Source organism: Pleurodeles waltl, chromosome 4_2 (assembly GCF_031143425.1).
Source record: "Pleurodeles waltl isolate 20211129_DDA chromosome 4_2, aPleWal1.hap1.20221129, whole genome shotgun sequence".
NCBI classification, from domain to species: Eukaryota; Metazoa; Chordata; class Amphibia; order Caudata; family Salamandridae; genus Pleurodeles; species Pleurodeles waltl.
Window position 1 is genome coordinate 838,144,216 of NC_090443.1, and position 18,636 is coordinate 838,162,851.

The following is an 18,636-nucleotide window of genomic DNA, read 5'->3' on the forward strand; positions in this document are numbered from 1 at the left end:
AAAATAGCCAATATTTATCTGAATGAAACAAGACCAAAACGATAAAACTCCTACATACACAAGCGAAGATATCACTTTTAAAAAGTTGCAAAGAGTCTTAATCCAGAGGAATCAATGATTATCTCTTTCTACCACAGAGTACCTGGGATGTGTCAAAAACAAAGATGATGCAGGCCGCAGAGGAGGTGAGGCACCGGAAAACAAAGAGATGCATCAATTCCTTACTGGTGATGTGTCGGTTCCTAACTGACAAGGGAGGTAATGCGTCAATTCTTTTCTTGCAAGAGAGGCGATGCATTGGATCCTTACTGGAAGGGGAAGTAATTTGTCATTTCCTTACTAGCGGGGGAGGTGGTGCATCAGTTCTCTACTGGCAGGTGAAGTGATGCGTCGGTTCTCTCCCCGTAGGAGAGATGATGCGTCAGTTTCCGGTCACGCAGCCTCGGTCCCTTGCTGCAATACGGAGTTGACCTGAAAATGACACCTAGGGACGAGGTGTGGGAAAATCCAGATGCACGGTGATGACAGAGCTGTGGTGGAACAGGCGCCTGTGTTGGTCCTACAGGTGCTGCGTCGATCCTTCCACCACATGGCAAGCGCTGCATCGATTCTTCTGCCGCAAGTCAAGCGCTGCGTCGATTCTTCTGATGCAAGCCCAGCGGTGCGTCGCTTTGCAGCCGTGGCGATCCAATACGTGGATTTATTTCCTCAGGACATCCGTTTCCACTTTCAAGGGCTAAGGGGCTGGATTTGGCACCACTTGGCAAGTCAGGACTCTTGGCAGATGAAGACTTTGATATCTCTGAGACTTCTTAACAGGAGGCACGCTCAGTTCAAGCTCTTGGAGAACCTTGGAAAGCAGGATATAGAAAGCAAAGCCTAGTCCTTTCCCTCCCAGGACAGAAGCAGTAAGCAGAAGGCTAGCACAACAAAGCAACAGGCAGAGTGGCAGTTCTTCCTACAGCTTCCAGCTCTTCTTTCTGGCAGAATGTCCTCACTCCAGAACAGTTCTAAAGTTGTGGTCTCAGAGGCCCACTACTTATACTCATTTCTTCCTTCGAAGTGGGCAAACTTCAAAGGAAAGTCTTTGTAGTGCACAAGACCCTGCCTTTCCTGCTCTGGACCTATACACATTCCAGAGGGTTGGAGAATGATTTGTGTAAGGACAAGCACAGCCCTATTCAGGTGCAAGTTTCAGCTCCTCCCTCCACTCTAGCCCAGGAAGGCCCACCTGGATATGTAGGACACACCTCAGCTCCTTTGTGTGACTGTCTAGAGTGAATTCACAAACAGCCCAACTGTCATCCTGACTCAGATGTGTATTCCACAGTCAGACAGAGGCACAAAATGGTTAAGCAAGAAAATGCCAACTTTCTAAAAGTGGCATTTACAAACATACAATGTAAAAAACAAGTTCACCAAACAATATATATTTTAACTTGTGTGTTCAGAGACCCCAAACTCCATATGTCTATCTGCTCCAAATGGGAAATTACACTTAAAAGATATTTCAAGGTAATTCCCATGTTAACCTATGGGAGATATAGGCCTTTCAATAGTGAAAAACGAATTTAGTAGTATTTCACCATCAGGATATGTAAAACACACCAGTACATGTCCTACCTTCTAAATACACTGCACCTTGCCCATGGGGCTGCCTATTGCACACCTTAGGGAGATATACATGTAGTAAAAGGGAAGGTTTAGTCCAGACAAGTGTGTACACTTGCCAGGTTGGGCTGGCACTTCCAAAATGCCCACATGGACACTGCAGTGGCAGGCCTGAGACTTGTTTACAGGGCTACTAGTGTGGGTGGCACAATCAGTGCTGCAGACCCACTAGTAGCATTTGATTTACAGGCCCTGAACACCTCTAGTACACTTTACTAGGGAATTACTAGTAATTCAAATGTGCCAATTACAGATGAACCAATTACCAATCCAATTTAGACAGACAGCACCAGCACTTTATCACTGGCTCAGCAGTGGTAAAGTGCTCAAAGCCCTAAAGCCAGCAAAAACGAAGTCCAACACAGGATCAAAACAGGAGATCAGACGTCAAAATGACAGGGAAATGATGCCAATAGATGACAGGTCGAGCATTCCCTCTTTACCCTAGCCAGCTCGCCCACATTAGAAGTGACTGTAGTAGTTAAGGGTTCAATTGAAACATTTGTCGTCCTTCTGTATGACCGCTGCAGCCAAGAATCAAGTATGAGTAAGGCCAGGCTTGAGTTACCTGCATAAAAACAGGGCTTTAGGTAATATACCGCCAACTCTGGATGCCCTTCAACAGCATCTGCCCGGACTAGCTCAATGATTGTACTTCTCCAAAATATCCACAACTCATTTCCCAGATCACAACCTCTCCTTTTTCTTTGAAACTCCATCCCTGCAATCTAAGAATACCTAATCTTCTCTAGACTTACTGTTAAACCCACTTGAGATTTGCATTAACTCACACAGTACCCACTAAATCCAAATCCCTATTAATGTAATCTACCACAAAGAAAATGCATCGGATGGTTTCCTTGAAAACAAAAGACTAATCCCAAAAACCAACAACCAATAACCATTAGATTAACCACTAACGTCTCGTCAGGCGTAGTAAGTACTATATACCAGGAACCACAATACAATACTTACATTTATAATTTTAACAAACTTTCTGCCAAGTTTCATACTTTCACCAGAAGAAATGCACAACCTAATTTAAAAGGGGGACACATATCCCCTGGAATAATGAGCAGTAACACATAGAGATTTCTTCCCCTGTACTTTTATTTCATTTAATATTTTTTTATGCTCAGTTTAGAAAAATGTATAATAAATAAGCGAATAAATTCATCATACAATTGCAGACTTTATCAATATACTTAATGAAATATTCCAATGACATTCTATTACTTTCATTCATAATCCTACAAATTTTACTGCCATGGCTTTTACTAACAGTGGCATCCTCTAAAAATTACTGAATATATATTGATCTCGTATTTATTAAAGACTTGTACAAGAACAAGATGTGCTTAAGAGTTTCTACTGTTCTATGCCAAAGTTGACACAATATTTCTCCATATAGTGTCCATCTCATAGTTCGGCGATCATATGAAGCTTAGTAAAGGCTTTTCAATAATTTCTATGGATATATACACAGGGAAGACGGTCAAAATAACAGAAGAACTTAATGTGAGCTATCTTCAGTGCTAATAATCTTCATTCAGCTCCCCCAGAAAAACCGTAAGCAATTTTTAACTGTGAATTAGAAGGCATTTATAGAAGTAAAAGAATCAGAAAATGCTGAAAACCCCACGTTGAGCCATCCAATTTGTACAAGAAAACAGTGTACATATCTTAACACAACCCCTCGAAGAACGGGTATATTATTATACAATGTCAAATAATGTGATAACTTAAGATGTCAGGCAAAGTTCTGCTGTGACTAAATTACCAAATTAATGTCATTATCAAAGCTGCTACCCGAATGGATGTCATATTTATCCTCGGTCTATTACGCTCGAATGGAACAGACCTCATTAGGCTCAACAATTTCCCCCACACTCGACCTTTTAGTGTCAAGAGAAGAGACGTAGTCAAAATGTCAAACAAAACGGGACACCGTATACTAAAATGGGAAGGTACAGTCTGCCGAGGCATTAAGCATTCTTTGCAATCCGTTCACTGTGGTTTGTCTCAAATGAGGCAACGATCTGCAAGAGCAATGGCCTCACCTTGCATCGTGATAGGAGAGGAGGATGTGACTGACTAGAATTCAAGGCATCATTCAGTTCCAGCTTTGGCACCAGCTGGAGCTGGGGGTCACAGCAGTCCCTATACCCACGAAGGTACTCAGTCCCTCACTCCACTGGCAGAAATGTTTATCCCTCTATGGAGGTGTTAGCTTCTGGGTGCACAGACTCCCCGTACCTTGCGAAATTGTATCAGGAGCATGGAGTGGCCACAAAAACTATTCAGGAGTGGAAACAGCCGGGCTCAGGGCTACTCTACTTTAATATCCAGCGACTTATGACACATACCCAGTGAGGGTATGCTTAGGCTGGGAGGCCATCTCGGCGGGACGCATGTGGCTCTCAGAAGGAAGAGGTGCACTGACTCCTTGGAGCTGCGGCAGCCGGGAGTGCTGGCTGACGCTGCGACACTAACACACACACTTGTAGGGATCCGTGTAGGCTGTGCCCCCAATCGGTCCAGGAGATAAGACGAGAGGTCACTACAAGTGCTGCAGCTAAAACATGCTACAGGCTGTGTTTGGCAAGAGCGCGACTGAAATGGAAGCAATTCAAACAAACAAAAATATTATGGTCCAGAGTATTAAAAACAATGTAGCACTGAAAAGGCTTTTTGCACTTCAGAAAATATCGCGATCCTAATACTATCAGCAGCAAAAATAAAACAAAAAGGCATAGCACTTTTTAACCCATCATCAACTGATGCTGTCCGTAAAGGCAAAAAATGTTCACAGCCACAACTTGCAGTGAGCTGATTACAAAATGTGGCGACGGTCTACAGAGCCAATGGGTGAACATGACACACCCAAATAAGCCAACTGCTGAATGGGCTCCCTGTAGGTGAGACGTTATGAACTGTCTTAACATGTGTTGTGGAAAACAGCTAAAGCTGTCTGTACCCAAAACGATGATCATGGGGGAGATGCACTCTGCATCATGCGGAGAGGGTTTGTGCAATGCACAATCGGACTTTGAAATGCAATTTCACTGCTGGTGGATGAGATCCTGTAGAAAACTGATGTACCTACAGGAATAAACATGCATGACAGTAGAGCAGCCTTATAACTCTGTGAGTCTATCTTCAATGGAGATTGCTAGCAGAAGGCCTGACAAAACATGAGGGCCTCCAGAACGTTCACAAACTTGAAGGTCAGGTTGCGGCACTGGGCTTCACATGCTTGCTTCTGTACCCCAGTTGTTTGACTTTGGCACAGTCGAATGAACAGGGCCACAGGAGGGGTGTTTGGGGAGTGACACCGCCCCCACCAAAATAAATGCATTCTTGGCTTCAGAGTTGAGTATGGGGGCCATGAGTCAGGTCTCCTAAGCCTTTGTTGGTTTTTGTTGTCAACCTCGTTAGACTAAATTATTTTAACTTGTTACTTTTCAACAGGAACTTAAACAGAGGCACACCTAATGCAAATCATCATTGAACCTGTCCCTCGTCATCGGAACAGTGTATTCCAAATCTTGGTCATCCCCCCTCGGCATACTGTATTTAGTTGGGAAATTTGCAATTGACCCCCTCCCCGAAACTCAGTAAGCTACGTCCCTGCGAATTAATTGCCTACTGTGGATTTGTATTGGGATACTATTTTTGTTATCATCTTTGCATTAAATATTCAAACAGAGGAAATCCAGAACTAAGCGTCCTGTGAGACAATGCTTTTTAAAGATGTTTGGGAAAAATCTAGTTATTTTGGGGTAACGTTCACAAAATGTGAACAAGACTTTCTGCTGCCAGTGGAGCAGTGGGCCTCCTTATATGATGGGTGGATGTGGAAGAACTCTTTTAGGCTGGAAGCCATCCTCATTAAATGGCTTTGAGTCATTTAAATTTGCTCATAAATTTAAAAAGGATGCCTGGGGACGAAGAACTGGAGTATTAAAATATGGTCCGTTCGACAGACCTCATAAGACAATCCTTTTCACCAAAAGGAAAGAGAAAAGCAACAATTAACTTTTTTGGTAGCCAACTTATTTCAGGGGAACAATAATTTATCGGAGTAAAAGTATACTCCAAGAATTTGAATGGGCTTTGGTAGTTTAGGAACTTCGACCAAAGGTCAGAAGAATAAGCTAGAAGCGTCCATACATCAGCTTTTCCACAATCATCTCCTGCTTTGGAGCCATTTCGACAAAGATGGTTCCCTGCCCACTCAGATATCAGATAAGATAAGCAATGCATAATACTATACGCAAGCTTTTGTTGTTATCCAGCGTAAAAAACTACAAATGTCTACCATCACTGTTCATTCTGGTACTTAACATTAAGGCTACCAAAGACGTCAGATAATTTTCACAAGAAAGTTCTCTATTAAATAGTACAGGGGACAAACATAATTCGTAGACCACATTTGACCTTTGATGCTCTAGATCAGAATGTGCTTCTCATTTTTATTTGCTGAGTTTAGCTGACTAAACAAACGAGCGGACCTAAAGCAAAACAGTACAAAACTAACTAGGACCCAAACTCCTGTTTGCACGTATGCGCAGGTACATTGCCCTGTAGCTTTTCCTCTGACGTAGCACAAACTATGTGAAATACCTCTAAAACCATCAAGAAATACAAACAGATGATAACATTCCCTTCCCTCATATAACAAGGTACGTAGGGGGGGAAGTCTTCCTCTAGGGGACCCGCCCACTCAGCACTTTATTCACACATCTAGCTCCTAAAACATCCTAATTTTAAACATGCAATGTTATTCACTCACAGCCTCTCAACCAATAAGCTGCAATATTATGCCCTCAGTCACACAAAAGACTATGCACCCAACTGCACTGAAAAAATTAGCACTATACCTCCAAATGCACCATTTTGGTAGCGCCTGAAAAGTTCAAAGACGTAGTCAATACCATACTCACACAAAAGTTTACACATATACTCCGCTGTAACTACTGACCTGATAGTCACTCTCACAAATTTACCTGCAGGGAAGAAGTCCATACAGAGCTGTTTACAAGGTGGAAGGTAGCGACAATTGAAAATTGATGGAACAGAATAAAGGGCAAGAAACTAAATCAACAGCAGACTAAAAAGTGACTGATTGGAGTTGATTACTTTTTCGGATTGGTAAAAATGTCCAGAAAACAATATGTGTAACTTCATAGTTTTTAGGAGAGGATGTAGACATCTGGGTTTCTTACATTAATTGTGTGATAATTTCTGCAGATCTGCTGACTGCTGCAGCTCTAGAGACAAGGGGTAGCCAGTTCGAGCCTTCAACGAAGCTGTACAAAGCAGAAGGACTTTTGAACAGTATTTATTATTCTGGTTATTTTAGAATATTGTATAGTTCTGCTAGCCACCCGATGAGGTTCTGCCCCTTTTCTCGAAACTGTTAATATTAAAATACTACAGATAAAAACAGTGAAGTGCATTGGTTGCAACACTATACCTCGGCACATGCTCTGTGTTATCACTAGCGTTGCCTGGTTCTCCTGAATGTCGGGATTACACTTGCACCCAGACACGGACCACAACAAGACTTGAAATTCGTTTCACATCAAAATCGCTGGTACTACGTAACCAGAAAAGGCTGTATGGAGTCTTTACTGCGATTAATATATTATAAGTAGAAGAGGTGTTGGTCCCTAGTAACTTACTGTATTGCAGAAAAACATCCACACATAGAGATAAAATTAGACCCCTCAACGAATCCTTCAAGACAGGGTTTAAAGACGTATTTGTTTTATTTTTTTATTGTGTGGTAGTTTAATTGGCAATGAGGTTGAGCTGCTTAGTGATAAGAGACATAGGGCCTGATTCTAACTTTGGAGGACGGTGTTAAACCGTCCCAAAAGTGGCGGATATACCACCTACCGTATTACGAGTCCATTATATCCTATGGAACTCGTAATACGGTAGGTGGTATATCCGCCACTTTTGGGACGGTTTAACACCGTCCTCCAAAGTTAGAATCAGGCCCATACTCTTTTTACATTCTTGGTGACAATGTCAGGTGCCGTACACTTCTGCCCGACCTTCATCATTCTGAAGTTCTTACAAGTGAGGAAGAAGGAAAACCAAAACTGCTCGACCTGCCCACATATTTCTTAGCCTCTTCTTGAGGCAGTCAATGATTTGTACACGCCAGGACTGTACTGTATTTACGGTACTGTACTGAATTGTACTGTAGCATTTGTCTAGACTAGAGCCTCACACCCCTGACCAGGCCCCAAAGCTCCTGCGCATTGGTGGTAGTGTGCGGATTTATGGAGTGGCCTGTGTGGGAAGAGTTTGGGTGTCGTGGGTGAGGTTCGGAGCTGCGCTTCACTCGTACTGCAGTGGCTGGTAGGGATTCACATATTTACAACGAACAAAAACAACAGAAAAAGAACATGTGCTTCAAAGATGAAAACTCGTAAAACAACAACAGTTCGTTTTGAGACACCTGGCCCTGAGAAACGGAGACACAAAATGTCCGACATCTCTGGCCTCCAAGTAATTAACTCGTCACAACTAATGTGGTTTAGCACTTGAGAACCGGAGATGTGAGAATTGCCATGATGAGAGCTGACATGCCCTTGGCTTGGCTCTTCTGGTAATCAGTAAAGGACTGTGACCCGCTGCGCGGGGCTTCGGTGCTTCTGTTACAAGCTTCTTCATACAAACACGTGCCTCAGCCAAAGACAAGCAATAAAATCATGATTGCTCGAGCATTATCAGTGATGGTGTGCTGCACATTCCCACAAGCGTGGGGTCCTCGCACCGGAGTTCTATCGCTTTTGAAATGTCCACAGAAGAATGCATGCAGATCAGTATGTGAAGTCACAAAATACCACTTTACAAAACGAGCAGGTGATAAAGAATAAACACGGCAAAAACTACTGTGTGAAAAATGAAACAAAAAAGGAGCAAACGGTAGAAACACGGAGATACCCGCGTACACCTACACTGGGCTCTTCAATATCGGAATTCACTGTTCACACTGCTCCTTTTTGTGGTATTTACGGCCCTACCACAAAAAACCTCTAGATAAACAAAACATGCAGTATATTCTCACGCTTCATCCCCGCGCTCGAGTGACACTCAGTAAGGTTCACTGTGTGAGTGGCCACCAGCGAAACGTCAATTTGGGGTTCCGGGTAGGAGCCGCTGACTTGTCTTGCTCTTTTGTCCCCTTGGCACCGACCCTGGTATCGCTAGTGTAAGGCGCTATGGAAGTGACATAATAGAATGAAAACCGGCACTTCTGAACACTGTTCACTTTAGTTGGTTTCCACGTAATACTTTTCTCGGCCCCTCAGTAGCGAATGGCAGATGTAACGGGCTAATGGTGGGACAAGTGGTCAACCCAGAGAGGTCGCTGGGATTCATGGGTACACCCCGTCACTTCAGATACCCAGGCCTTTTTCGACGACAGGTAAAACAACTATAAAAAAATAAGTAACCTGAACAAAAGACTTCTGGCGAAATCGACCAGAAGGTATTGGAGCGCTTTCTATGAGCCCGTTACATTACGCAAGGTTACATTCATTATATTTTTAGACACGGGGGAGAATGTTGAACCGACCACGAGACTGGAACTTGTTTTTCTATGCTCCAAAGGCTATGTAATGGCAGTAATGGCACATCCTCGCCATATTGCCTCCTTCTGCCATGCCACTGTGTGACATTTTCAGGCAAGGACTTCTGCAGACCACTCACAGGGGGAACCTTAAATTATAGACCTGCATGGCTGATGCCCCCTCCGCTCCATCGAGTTCACATGTGTATCACCTCCACCCTCCACAAAGGCCCTTTAGAGTTTCCAGCTTTGCCCTTGCTTATTTGCTGCACTGCTGTCTACTGCTGCTAACAGATTGTTTCAGATGACTGACGGCAGCCATGCAGCAGGGCCTGACAAGCCCAGGGCGTTGACGCATACTTACTGGTTGCTAGGTAAACACTGGGCCACGAGCCTTTCCCAATTCATGTATGTAGCCCTTTGGGCGTTGGGTGCGTGACACAGGGAAGCCCCCCTGCACAGTAGTCTCTTGGGTACCTATCACATCTAACAAAACCTACTACATCTTGCTAACGATATTTCTCCATGGGCACTGCACAATGAATTTATATCCCCCTTCCATCTGCTTACATACAAAATAAATACCAACTTTATTTGCACAGTTAATTAAAACCAGACATAGGAAGTTGAACCTTTATGCTTACTTCATTGATCTTAAGTCAGCCATTGACCGGGTCCCAAGGGGAAGGCTCTGGTCCAAGAAGGCCAAATGGGGGAACCCTGACAACTTGCTAAGCGCCATAATCGATATTTACACAGACATCTGGGTTCAGGTTCAAATCGGAGACGACACCAGACTAACAAAAAAAATACCTATAGAGACGACACCAGACTAACAAAAAAAATACCTATAGAGATCGGCCTAAAGCAAGGTGCTTTGGCTGCGTTACTGTTTATACCTGGCGGAACTTGACGGTGCACTAGCACAAGCAAACAGCTTTTCTCCATCCTTAGGCTTAGAGAAAGTCAGGTGCCTCCAATAAGCTGATGACATCCTATTATTGAGTCATACTCCAAGGGGCCTACAATAGAGCCTCACAGCACTTAAAACCTTTATGGATCAGCAAGGCCTAGAAATAAACTTGGCCAAAACAAAACTGCTGCGCCTCCTTGGAGCAAATTATAAATCATTCAATTGGTTCCTGGGAGGGAAAAAAGTTGAGATGGTGCAGTCATACACATACCTAGGAGTTCCACTGGAACCCTGACAGAAATGTAAGCACCACTTGGTCTCGATTAAGGCGAAGATTCACCCACTAATATACAGCTTCAAGCTTCTTAAGAAGAAGTTGGATTGCCCAAATCTCTCTCATCTATTATAAGTCATGTCCGCCGAGGTGCTTCCAGCTATTTCCTATGGGACGGAAGTTCTACAGGGCCGGGAGATCTCGATTCTAAACACCAGCCAAGTAAAATCATACAGTACTGTTTTTAACATTTTGAAAAGTGCCTCCCTGGCCCAGGTCAGACTGGAGATGGCCCTAAGAAATCAGGTCTTTTAGTGAAAGCAAGCTTTTCTCAAAGCATCCTGAGACTATGGTCCGCAGAGAACACCTTCATAACCTATTCCTGTTGGCAAGAAGTACAGGTGCACCAAAACAACAACAGAAAAAGAACTAGGGACAGCTGCTTAAACCAAGTCATACAATGTTTGGGCATGGAGAAACAAGGAATCATGACATGGGCAAGCCTGCATTTAATAGAGTAGTTAACAGCTCTGTTCGCTTATTATCACTACTCATAGATAAGGCCTTGTTGGCCAAAAGACGGCACGCCTGGGCAGTTTTTTTTTTTTTCTCAACTTTGTCCCCACAAGGATATTTAGCAAAACATTTTTCCACTAAATTAAAACATCAGTTCTTGCTATATGAAAAGGAGTTCTTTGACACCAAAGATGCTTATCTTTCCTGGAAAGATCAGCTTCCTGATCAACTCTGCAACCTATGTGGCTACAGCCAATAATCCTTGCTGGATGTTTTTTCCACACTGGGTCAGGAAAGAAGAAAGCTACTAAAAGAGTAGTTCTTAACCCATAACATTCTCTCCTGCAGACTGGGTTAATAACTTGGCTCAAGGGTGGGTCAATTCCATTCTGTTGCAGGGGAGTGAAGCTCTTACAACAGTTCCACAAGAAAGTGACCAAGGTTAATCAGGGCCAACTGTTTTATAAGTTGAGCGTTGATAATTCGTAAATGACAGCTAAAATGGCTTATCATCTCCGTAGGAAAATAGTTTTCTAAACCCGTCCAGGTAATTACCTACTTCCTCTTCGATGTGACTACCTAACATTGCTAAACAATGCATAGAGTCTGTTGGTCAAACATTCAGAGAGTCGAGATTGATAACCTGTATTTGTTGTGCCACACACTGTCATGTTTTTCAAGAATTCTGCTTTCTTTCGATACTGCAGATAAATCGTTTTCTCTCTGAACATGCAGTTCCATTAATGACTATTATGAATCTGGTCAGGTTGGCCTTCCAACGACCATAATTAGCTTTGACTATTGTTCCAATACTGTTTGAAGATTTTAGGTTTTGTATGATAATTGTTTAAATTGTTGTCTGAAATTGGCATTTTTATCTTTATTGTATTGCAACGGTTTTTATTAATCGAGCAATAAAGTATAACATAACATTGCAAAAGTAAAATAGGAGGATGTGGTCAATATTTGTGGCAATTTGCCTAAGTTTTAGTTGCAGTCATAAAAAGCAAAAACACACTAACATATTTTAAGTGCGTGACTTCAGTGGGAAAAGTGTTAACATACTCTAAGGTTATCTTAACTTCAGGATGTATTTCCATGTTTAAACTTCAAGGCCTCTCATGCAACTCACAATGCCTGTGCCGTGCTAAAAATGCATGACACTGAAATCAGATGGATTACTGAGTACAATGACTGCTACCGCTATCACTACTACAACAACTCTGAAATAAAAGCTTATTCTACTTCTTCTGAAGTACCAACTTGTGATATCGATGATGTAAACACACGCAGTACAAAGTATACAACAACATTCGTATTGCATATCATTTGTTTAGCAACTCGAAGTTTTCTATCTCACACTCTATAGCCAGTGGCTGATACTTTACATAGGGATAACGGCATAAACAATCAGGACAGTACCTAAAATGACAGGGTCGAAGAACGCAAAGAGGGTCTCAGTGGGTGTAAGGATCGTTGAGAACGCCTTTCAGCTTCTTTGATTAGAGTAAAAGATGTGTTGTGAATGGAAGGGCCGCGGCTGTTTGAATAAACAAGGTGAGACCACAGCGGAAAGCTTCCTGTTTGGCCTTTAACTTTTCTCTCTGGGAACTAACGAACTGAGTTCATTAGCTCTTGAATTCTATATGTTGTTTAAGACATACACATAAGCAGTACAATGTGGATTGCTTAGTAAATTACTGTTTGGCGTTTACATAGGAGGCACTGTTCTATTGGGCAGCGGTTGGAATTCTTGGAATATTGGTGAACTGTGATCAAACTTGGAAACGTGAAAATGCCTGTGCTCAAAATTCGGACTCCCAGGACTGTTCCCTGCTCCCTAGATTACATTACTACTTGCAATTCATTATGTATTAAAGCAAAATTCACAAGTTTTAAATATGAAATGTAGGTATAGACACCTAAAGGTAAAATCATTCTCTGGATTTTAAAGTAGAGAATAAAGTGTTACTAGTTCAATATTTTACTTAGACCCTCTCTGAATTCCTTCAATATGACCTTCAATGTTAAACAACATAAACACAAGAGGAAATGTAAACAATCAGATGAACAGATAAAGAAAGACTCGTTCGGGTGGGTGTGCTAAGGCAAATTATGAGAACCTTGCCTCAAAAAATGGCAAGAAAACAAGAAAGACATCTGCTTTGCCACAGTATGCACTGTACTTCATCCACGGGGCGAAAAGAGCACCCCAATGGGAGACCGGCTACGTAAGAAGAAGGCAAGCGATTACAGTCCACAGTTAAAGAGACAGCTGCACATTTTAAATGAGAGGATCAAAACTGAGAAACACTGAACTTTATAGTAACATCTGGCACTCATCCTCTTGGCCGAGGAAAATGCTTTGATTGCATATTGGTTTGTTCTGTAAAAAACAATGGGTTCCTTCAAAATGCCTCTTCACCCAATATCGGTCCAGGTTCTGAGCTTAAAAGGCAAATATGTGCGCCAATAAGATGTTTAGTGCTCCTATTAGAGGCTACAAGTGTACAGGTTGTTGGTTCCGGATCCCAAAAAAATGCTTTGTATGTGTCCCTTTAAGATAGTCTGTAACCTTGTAGGGCAGCAAGTATATGACCTATTTTTAACATGCTCTAATCTACTGTAGGATGATATGCATGTTCGTGTTGGAAACGTGTGCCCAGATAAAATGCAAAATGTGTCTCCCTTTAAAATACCATGGTCACCTATCAAATGCTATGTCCCCTGCTCTGTGGGAAATGCTCTCCTATTAAATGTAATTTATGGGCCACTAAAGAGGATCAGTTCCCATGTAGGTTAACATTTTGTGCACATCTGCATGCCATGCTCTGTTTTTTTTTAATACGGAATGTTTGTGTTCCGTAAGATGTTATGCATATCGGCAAGACGCGAAGTACGTGCCCCCGTGGGGCATTCTGTGCCCTTGCAAGATGCTACAAGAGACTTGCACCCTTCTAAAATGTTCTGAGTCCCAATAAGGTCTCACGTGAGCTCCGTTGTTAAAGGTTCTGCAGTCTTCATGATGCTATGCAGGTGACAGGTAAGATGGCATGCTTGCGTGTGAGGGGCTACATATTTGATCCTTGCACCTGTAACAGACCCAAGTAAAACTGCAGGGTATTTTTTTTACCAATATGGCATTGTGTATCTTTTAAAAGTGGCGTGTCTGTGCTTCAGTGAGACGTTTTGTGACTATGTACTATGTAAGCACTTGTGCATCAGAAATTTAGGGGCCCTCTAAAATACTATAATGCGTGCCGCTAACAGAAGCTCCGAGCGTCAGTTAATTACAAACTGCCTTTGTAAAATGTTTTGCGCCCTTACCTGATGTTATGTGGCATATACATAATTTCTTTCCAACATGTTTTTCTTTCCGAATAAACACATACAGATAAGAAATAATAATGTGTGTGGGCAATAACCTGCGTGATGCCCCTATTAGCTTACGATGATGTGACCCCGTTAAGACGTTCAGCACTGGTGTGCAGCTGCTCCAGTATTAACTTATTTCCTTGTTAGATGGCACGGCGCGCACCCCTACGGTGTTCTGTAATACCAGTACGATACAAATACTGCTCCGCCATGAAGTGCTTCCCGGTCCCGTACTCCTCTTCCAATGGATTACATGTCAGTGGAAGGGCTCTGTGCTCGTATTACCGGCCTGCAGCGCCGCGGCTGGGGGTTGGGGCAGGTGCTAGGACTGTCCCGCAGGTATGCCTGGTGGAGCTTCTAATGACAGCAGTTGTACACGGGAGCTGGAGACTGGGCAGTACCTGGCAGCCCGGTAAAGTCTTACAACAGCAGAAGTACCCCTTTTCCTCTACCCGTCTGACCACACAGAGCCCCAACCTCAACACAGCGCTCTCTGCCCGTCCCGTCACTCACCCACAGGATGAGGCTCTCGCAGAGCTCGGTGTCCTTGGCCTCCATGGCCCTCGCGGCTCTCTGCGCTCTCTCGGCAGCGGAGGCCCCCCTGGGAGGTATACTTTCACTTCGCGGCTAGTGAAGTTTCGTAACAGCCCCGGCACCTGCACAGTCACGTTACAAGACAAAAGCACGACGTACGTCGTTAAACACAGGGATAGTATTATTTTTGACATCGGCCCGCCCCCTCATTGAAGCTTTGATAGGCAGTCACACTGACCGTTCACAGACGCGGTAATTCATGACTGACAAACAACGTTAACCAATCAAAAGAGGAACTGTGACCCTCTGTCATAGCCGCTCCTGTGGGACACTATGTGATTGGAGGCGAGGGTGGGTGAGGGAGGGACTGGTACTGGCAGGTGCATGGGCAGACCTGGTGGTTGTTGTGGGACTTTGATCTTGGAGCTGGGCTTCTCGGAGCTCGGGTCAGCAGCGTACACCCGTAGCAGACACTTTAAAGAACCGTAAAGGGATGGCGACCGAGTTTGCGGCTGGTAGCTTCTGCGTGAAAACATAGAGATGAATGGGAAGCGGACTAGAGCTAGTATCTCCTCAACATCGGGGAACTGTGGTATTTTGTTTTTCACGCCAAGTGCGCATTGGCGACATTTGGAACCGCTCTGTATTTTACTATTCCAAGAAAAAAAATGACGCGAAGTAGTTCAGTTTGCAGTACAATTTCCAAATATGTTTTGAAGGATGTAAGTTGCTGCTTAGCGGTAGCATACACTTCAACTCTCCAGGACTAGGGCAAGAGAATCAGTGAAATTTTTAATTCCCTAATTAACTTCAAATGAACGGGAGATTTTCATTGGTGGATCAAACCGAAATAAGGCCACACCGGTTTAATAAATCAACAAGGTATTTTATTTTTAATTTCAGAACTCTCTATTGAATTTAGTCAGTGCGAAATTGGAACAATTACTTTGGAACCCATAAATTAGGTCAAGGTGTGGCATAGGAAAGGGGTGGAGACACAAGGGACAGAGCTTGAAAAGCATAGGGTGACAGTCAATTTAGACATTAAAAAAAAAAACTGCTAAAAAAAAATTGGCAACAATGACAGAGACAGTAAATTTGTTCTATCTACTTAAGCGATCGATCGATGCATTTAAAAAAAATCTATCAGGGTTAAAACACCTGCTGCAGAGATCTTTGTGTGCCCAGCAATTTTGAGAGGATTATATTAGCAGTAAAATAACTTTTGTTTAGTGCAGTCCTGGGAGAGTTCTATGCTTTGTCCAATCACCGTTTTTGACTCACAGACAGTGCTTGAAATGGAACAATAAAGTGCAGGTACTCTCGCAAAGTCCCTGCTTGTTTCTGAGGAGTGCTGTACTCTCCAACGAAAAGTATTACGTTTTTCTTGAGAAATGCAGGTACTCTCCCTCTAAACATAAAAAAGTGCCAGTACTCAGTACCGGACAGTACTGGCCCATTTAAAGCACTGCTCAAAAAGTACCAAAAGTGGTCATTGTGTCAAGTGCAAAGCGGAATGTGTAACATGTAGATCCAAGATGTGCATTTTATGTAGGGTTAGTAAGACTCAGATTATTTTATTTTGTGAATCTATTTAATAGGGTGTTTCCTTCATCTATCAGAGAAGGGAGTTTTAATTTGTCCTGACAGTCTTCTGAGTTCTCTATTGGGATTATAGAGTTTAGAACAGAAAGTGTGAAATATTTTCAGGGTGTTTTTAACTCTGTGTGTGTTTGTGTGTGTGCGTGTGTGTGTGTATGTGTCCGGATTTGTCTGACATTGCTCCAAGGTGTGTTTTCTTGTTTTTAGTTTTAAGATAGTCAGCTAATAGCTTCAGTGCTTTAGTCTATATTTCTGAATTTCGAGTCATTTACCAATTTATGTACTCTTTTGCTGAGTATTTTGTTAAATTTGTACTTGAGTGGTTTACATTTATGAAGGATCGATTTATCCTCAGATTGGGCTGTATTCTAGTCTAAACGATTTCTAAGGAGTTGACTTTAGAATTCATATTCATATTTTTCCTGGGGATGCTGGCAATATTCACTCCTCTTTTGGTGGCCTCCTTTGCATCCCATAGGAATTCAAGGGGACAGGTGATCAAATCTATTCTGTATGTAGTATTGCTGTTTGATTGGGGAGATAATAGGCATCCTTGTGTCTGAGTCACGAATTATACTCTCATTTATTCGGCATATTCTCCAGATTTTATCAGTGGTTATTAGTATTTGGTTAGTGATATTTAGTTCTAGAGAAATGCTAGCGTGATTGGAAATTAGTATTTGCTCTATCTTCGGGGTGGTTGCCCTCACCATCAGCCAGCTGTTTGTTTGCAGGTAGCCTATTCTTGATTTGCTACCAGTTGGATAGTGAAGATGACAAGGGTCATCCAGGTAATGTATTTTACCAAGTTAGTTTATTTGCTTATGTGATCTATTTGGTCGGTAGGTGCAAGAAGAAATCATGTCTGTGGCTACATCAAAAGGAAGGTTGGAACTGCCTGCTAAGGTTATACCTAAGTTATCAGGCAGAACGGTAATAGCTTTGTTTAGATACAGCCAGAATTATGGGTCATCTTTTTGGGCACATACGGTGAGCATAAGCATTGAAACTGCTCTAGTTTGGCTATAACCCATCTGCCGTTCACAGAGTGGGAGAAACCTTTACAAGCGATACCATCTTTCTTTGATATTAATTTTGGGAAACAGTTTATCTTTTTGTTGGCAGTGCCGCAACAAACCTTGAGGGGGCCGACTGGAAAGTGCACGTGGCATTAATAACCCAGAAATTGTGCATGCCACAGCCACATTTAGTCCAATTCTTGTTCCTTGAAGAAGAAGAATGTCACTGTTGGACCTGGCTCTTTTTGCAGGATCATCCGCAAACGTTTTGCCTTCTTCATATTTTTCTGACCCTCTTTTTGTTGGCTTTAGGACTCTGAGCACTTTATCACTGCTGATCACTGACAAAGTGCATGTGCTCTCCCTTCTAAACTTGGTATAATTGGCTTACTCCTGATGAGCACATTTAATCTACCTGTAAGTCCCTTGTACAGTGGTATCCCTTATTCCCAGAGCCTGTAAATTAAATGCTACAAGTGGTCCTGCAGCTCCGCTTGCGCAACCCACAGAAGTAGCCTTTCAAACCCATCTCAGACCTGAACCTGCAGGGCCTGTGTGCACAGATTACTGCCACAAGGACCTGGCATCTAAAATGACTTGCCAGGCCTCAAACTCCCCTTTTGCTACATATTTCACCCCTAAGGTAGGCCCTACCTAGCCCTAGGGGCAGGGTGTTGTGTAGGGATGAGGTAGAACATATGCCTTGTTGTGTGGCCTGCCCTAGTAGTGACAAACAGCCCATTTGGTTTCTCACTGCTGTGAGTGCTGCCTCTCTAATAGGATTGCATTGGAAATGCCCTTCATATGGCTAAGTGGTATTGTCTGATCTATGAGAGGTGGCGTGAGCATGTATGGTATGGATGCAATGGTAGTGAGAAATGCTGCTTACTGGTGTAGGTGGATTTTTTATTGCCCTTGTAGAAATGTCAGTTTTAGAAAGTGAGCATTTCTCGTTGCTTATAACTCTGGTGCCTTTGCAGCTTGACTCCTATCCACGTCTGGGGTAGAGTGACAGCTGGGCTTTGTGCATACTTTTCAGACAGCCAGTACACAGGGAGGGTGGAGGTGTAGCAAGAGTAAATCTCCATACTGAGTGGTCTTCGTGGGCTGGAAGAGGTAGAGGTGGGGCACACCTGCATCT

At 42.9% G+C, this 18,636-nt stretch overlaps 1 protein-coding gene across 1 annotated transcript in view; it reads right to left on the reverse strand.

Moving 5' to 3' along the window:
- The window catches only part of HOOK1 (hook microtubule tethering protein 1), a 921,358-nt gene extending 906,292 nt beyond the window's left edge, over window positions 1–15,066 (reverse strand). Inside the window, exon 1 of the mRNA XM_069232567.1 lies at window positions 14,854–15,066. Coding sequence (XP_069088668.1) covers window positions 14,854–14,898 — 45 coding nt within the window. The 5' untranslated portion in view covers window positions 14,899–15,066. The remainder of the gene's footprint in view (window positions 1–14,853) is intronic.
- Between the last annotated feature and the right edge of the window lie 3,570 nt (window positions 15,067–18,636).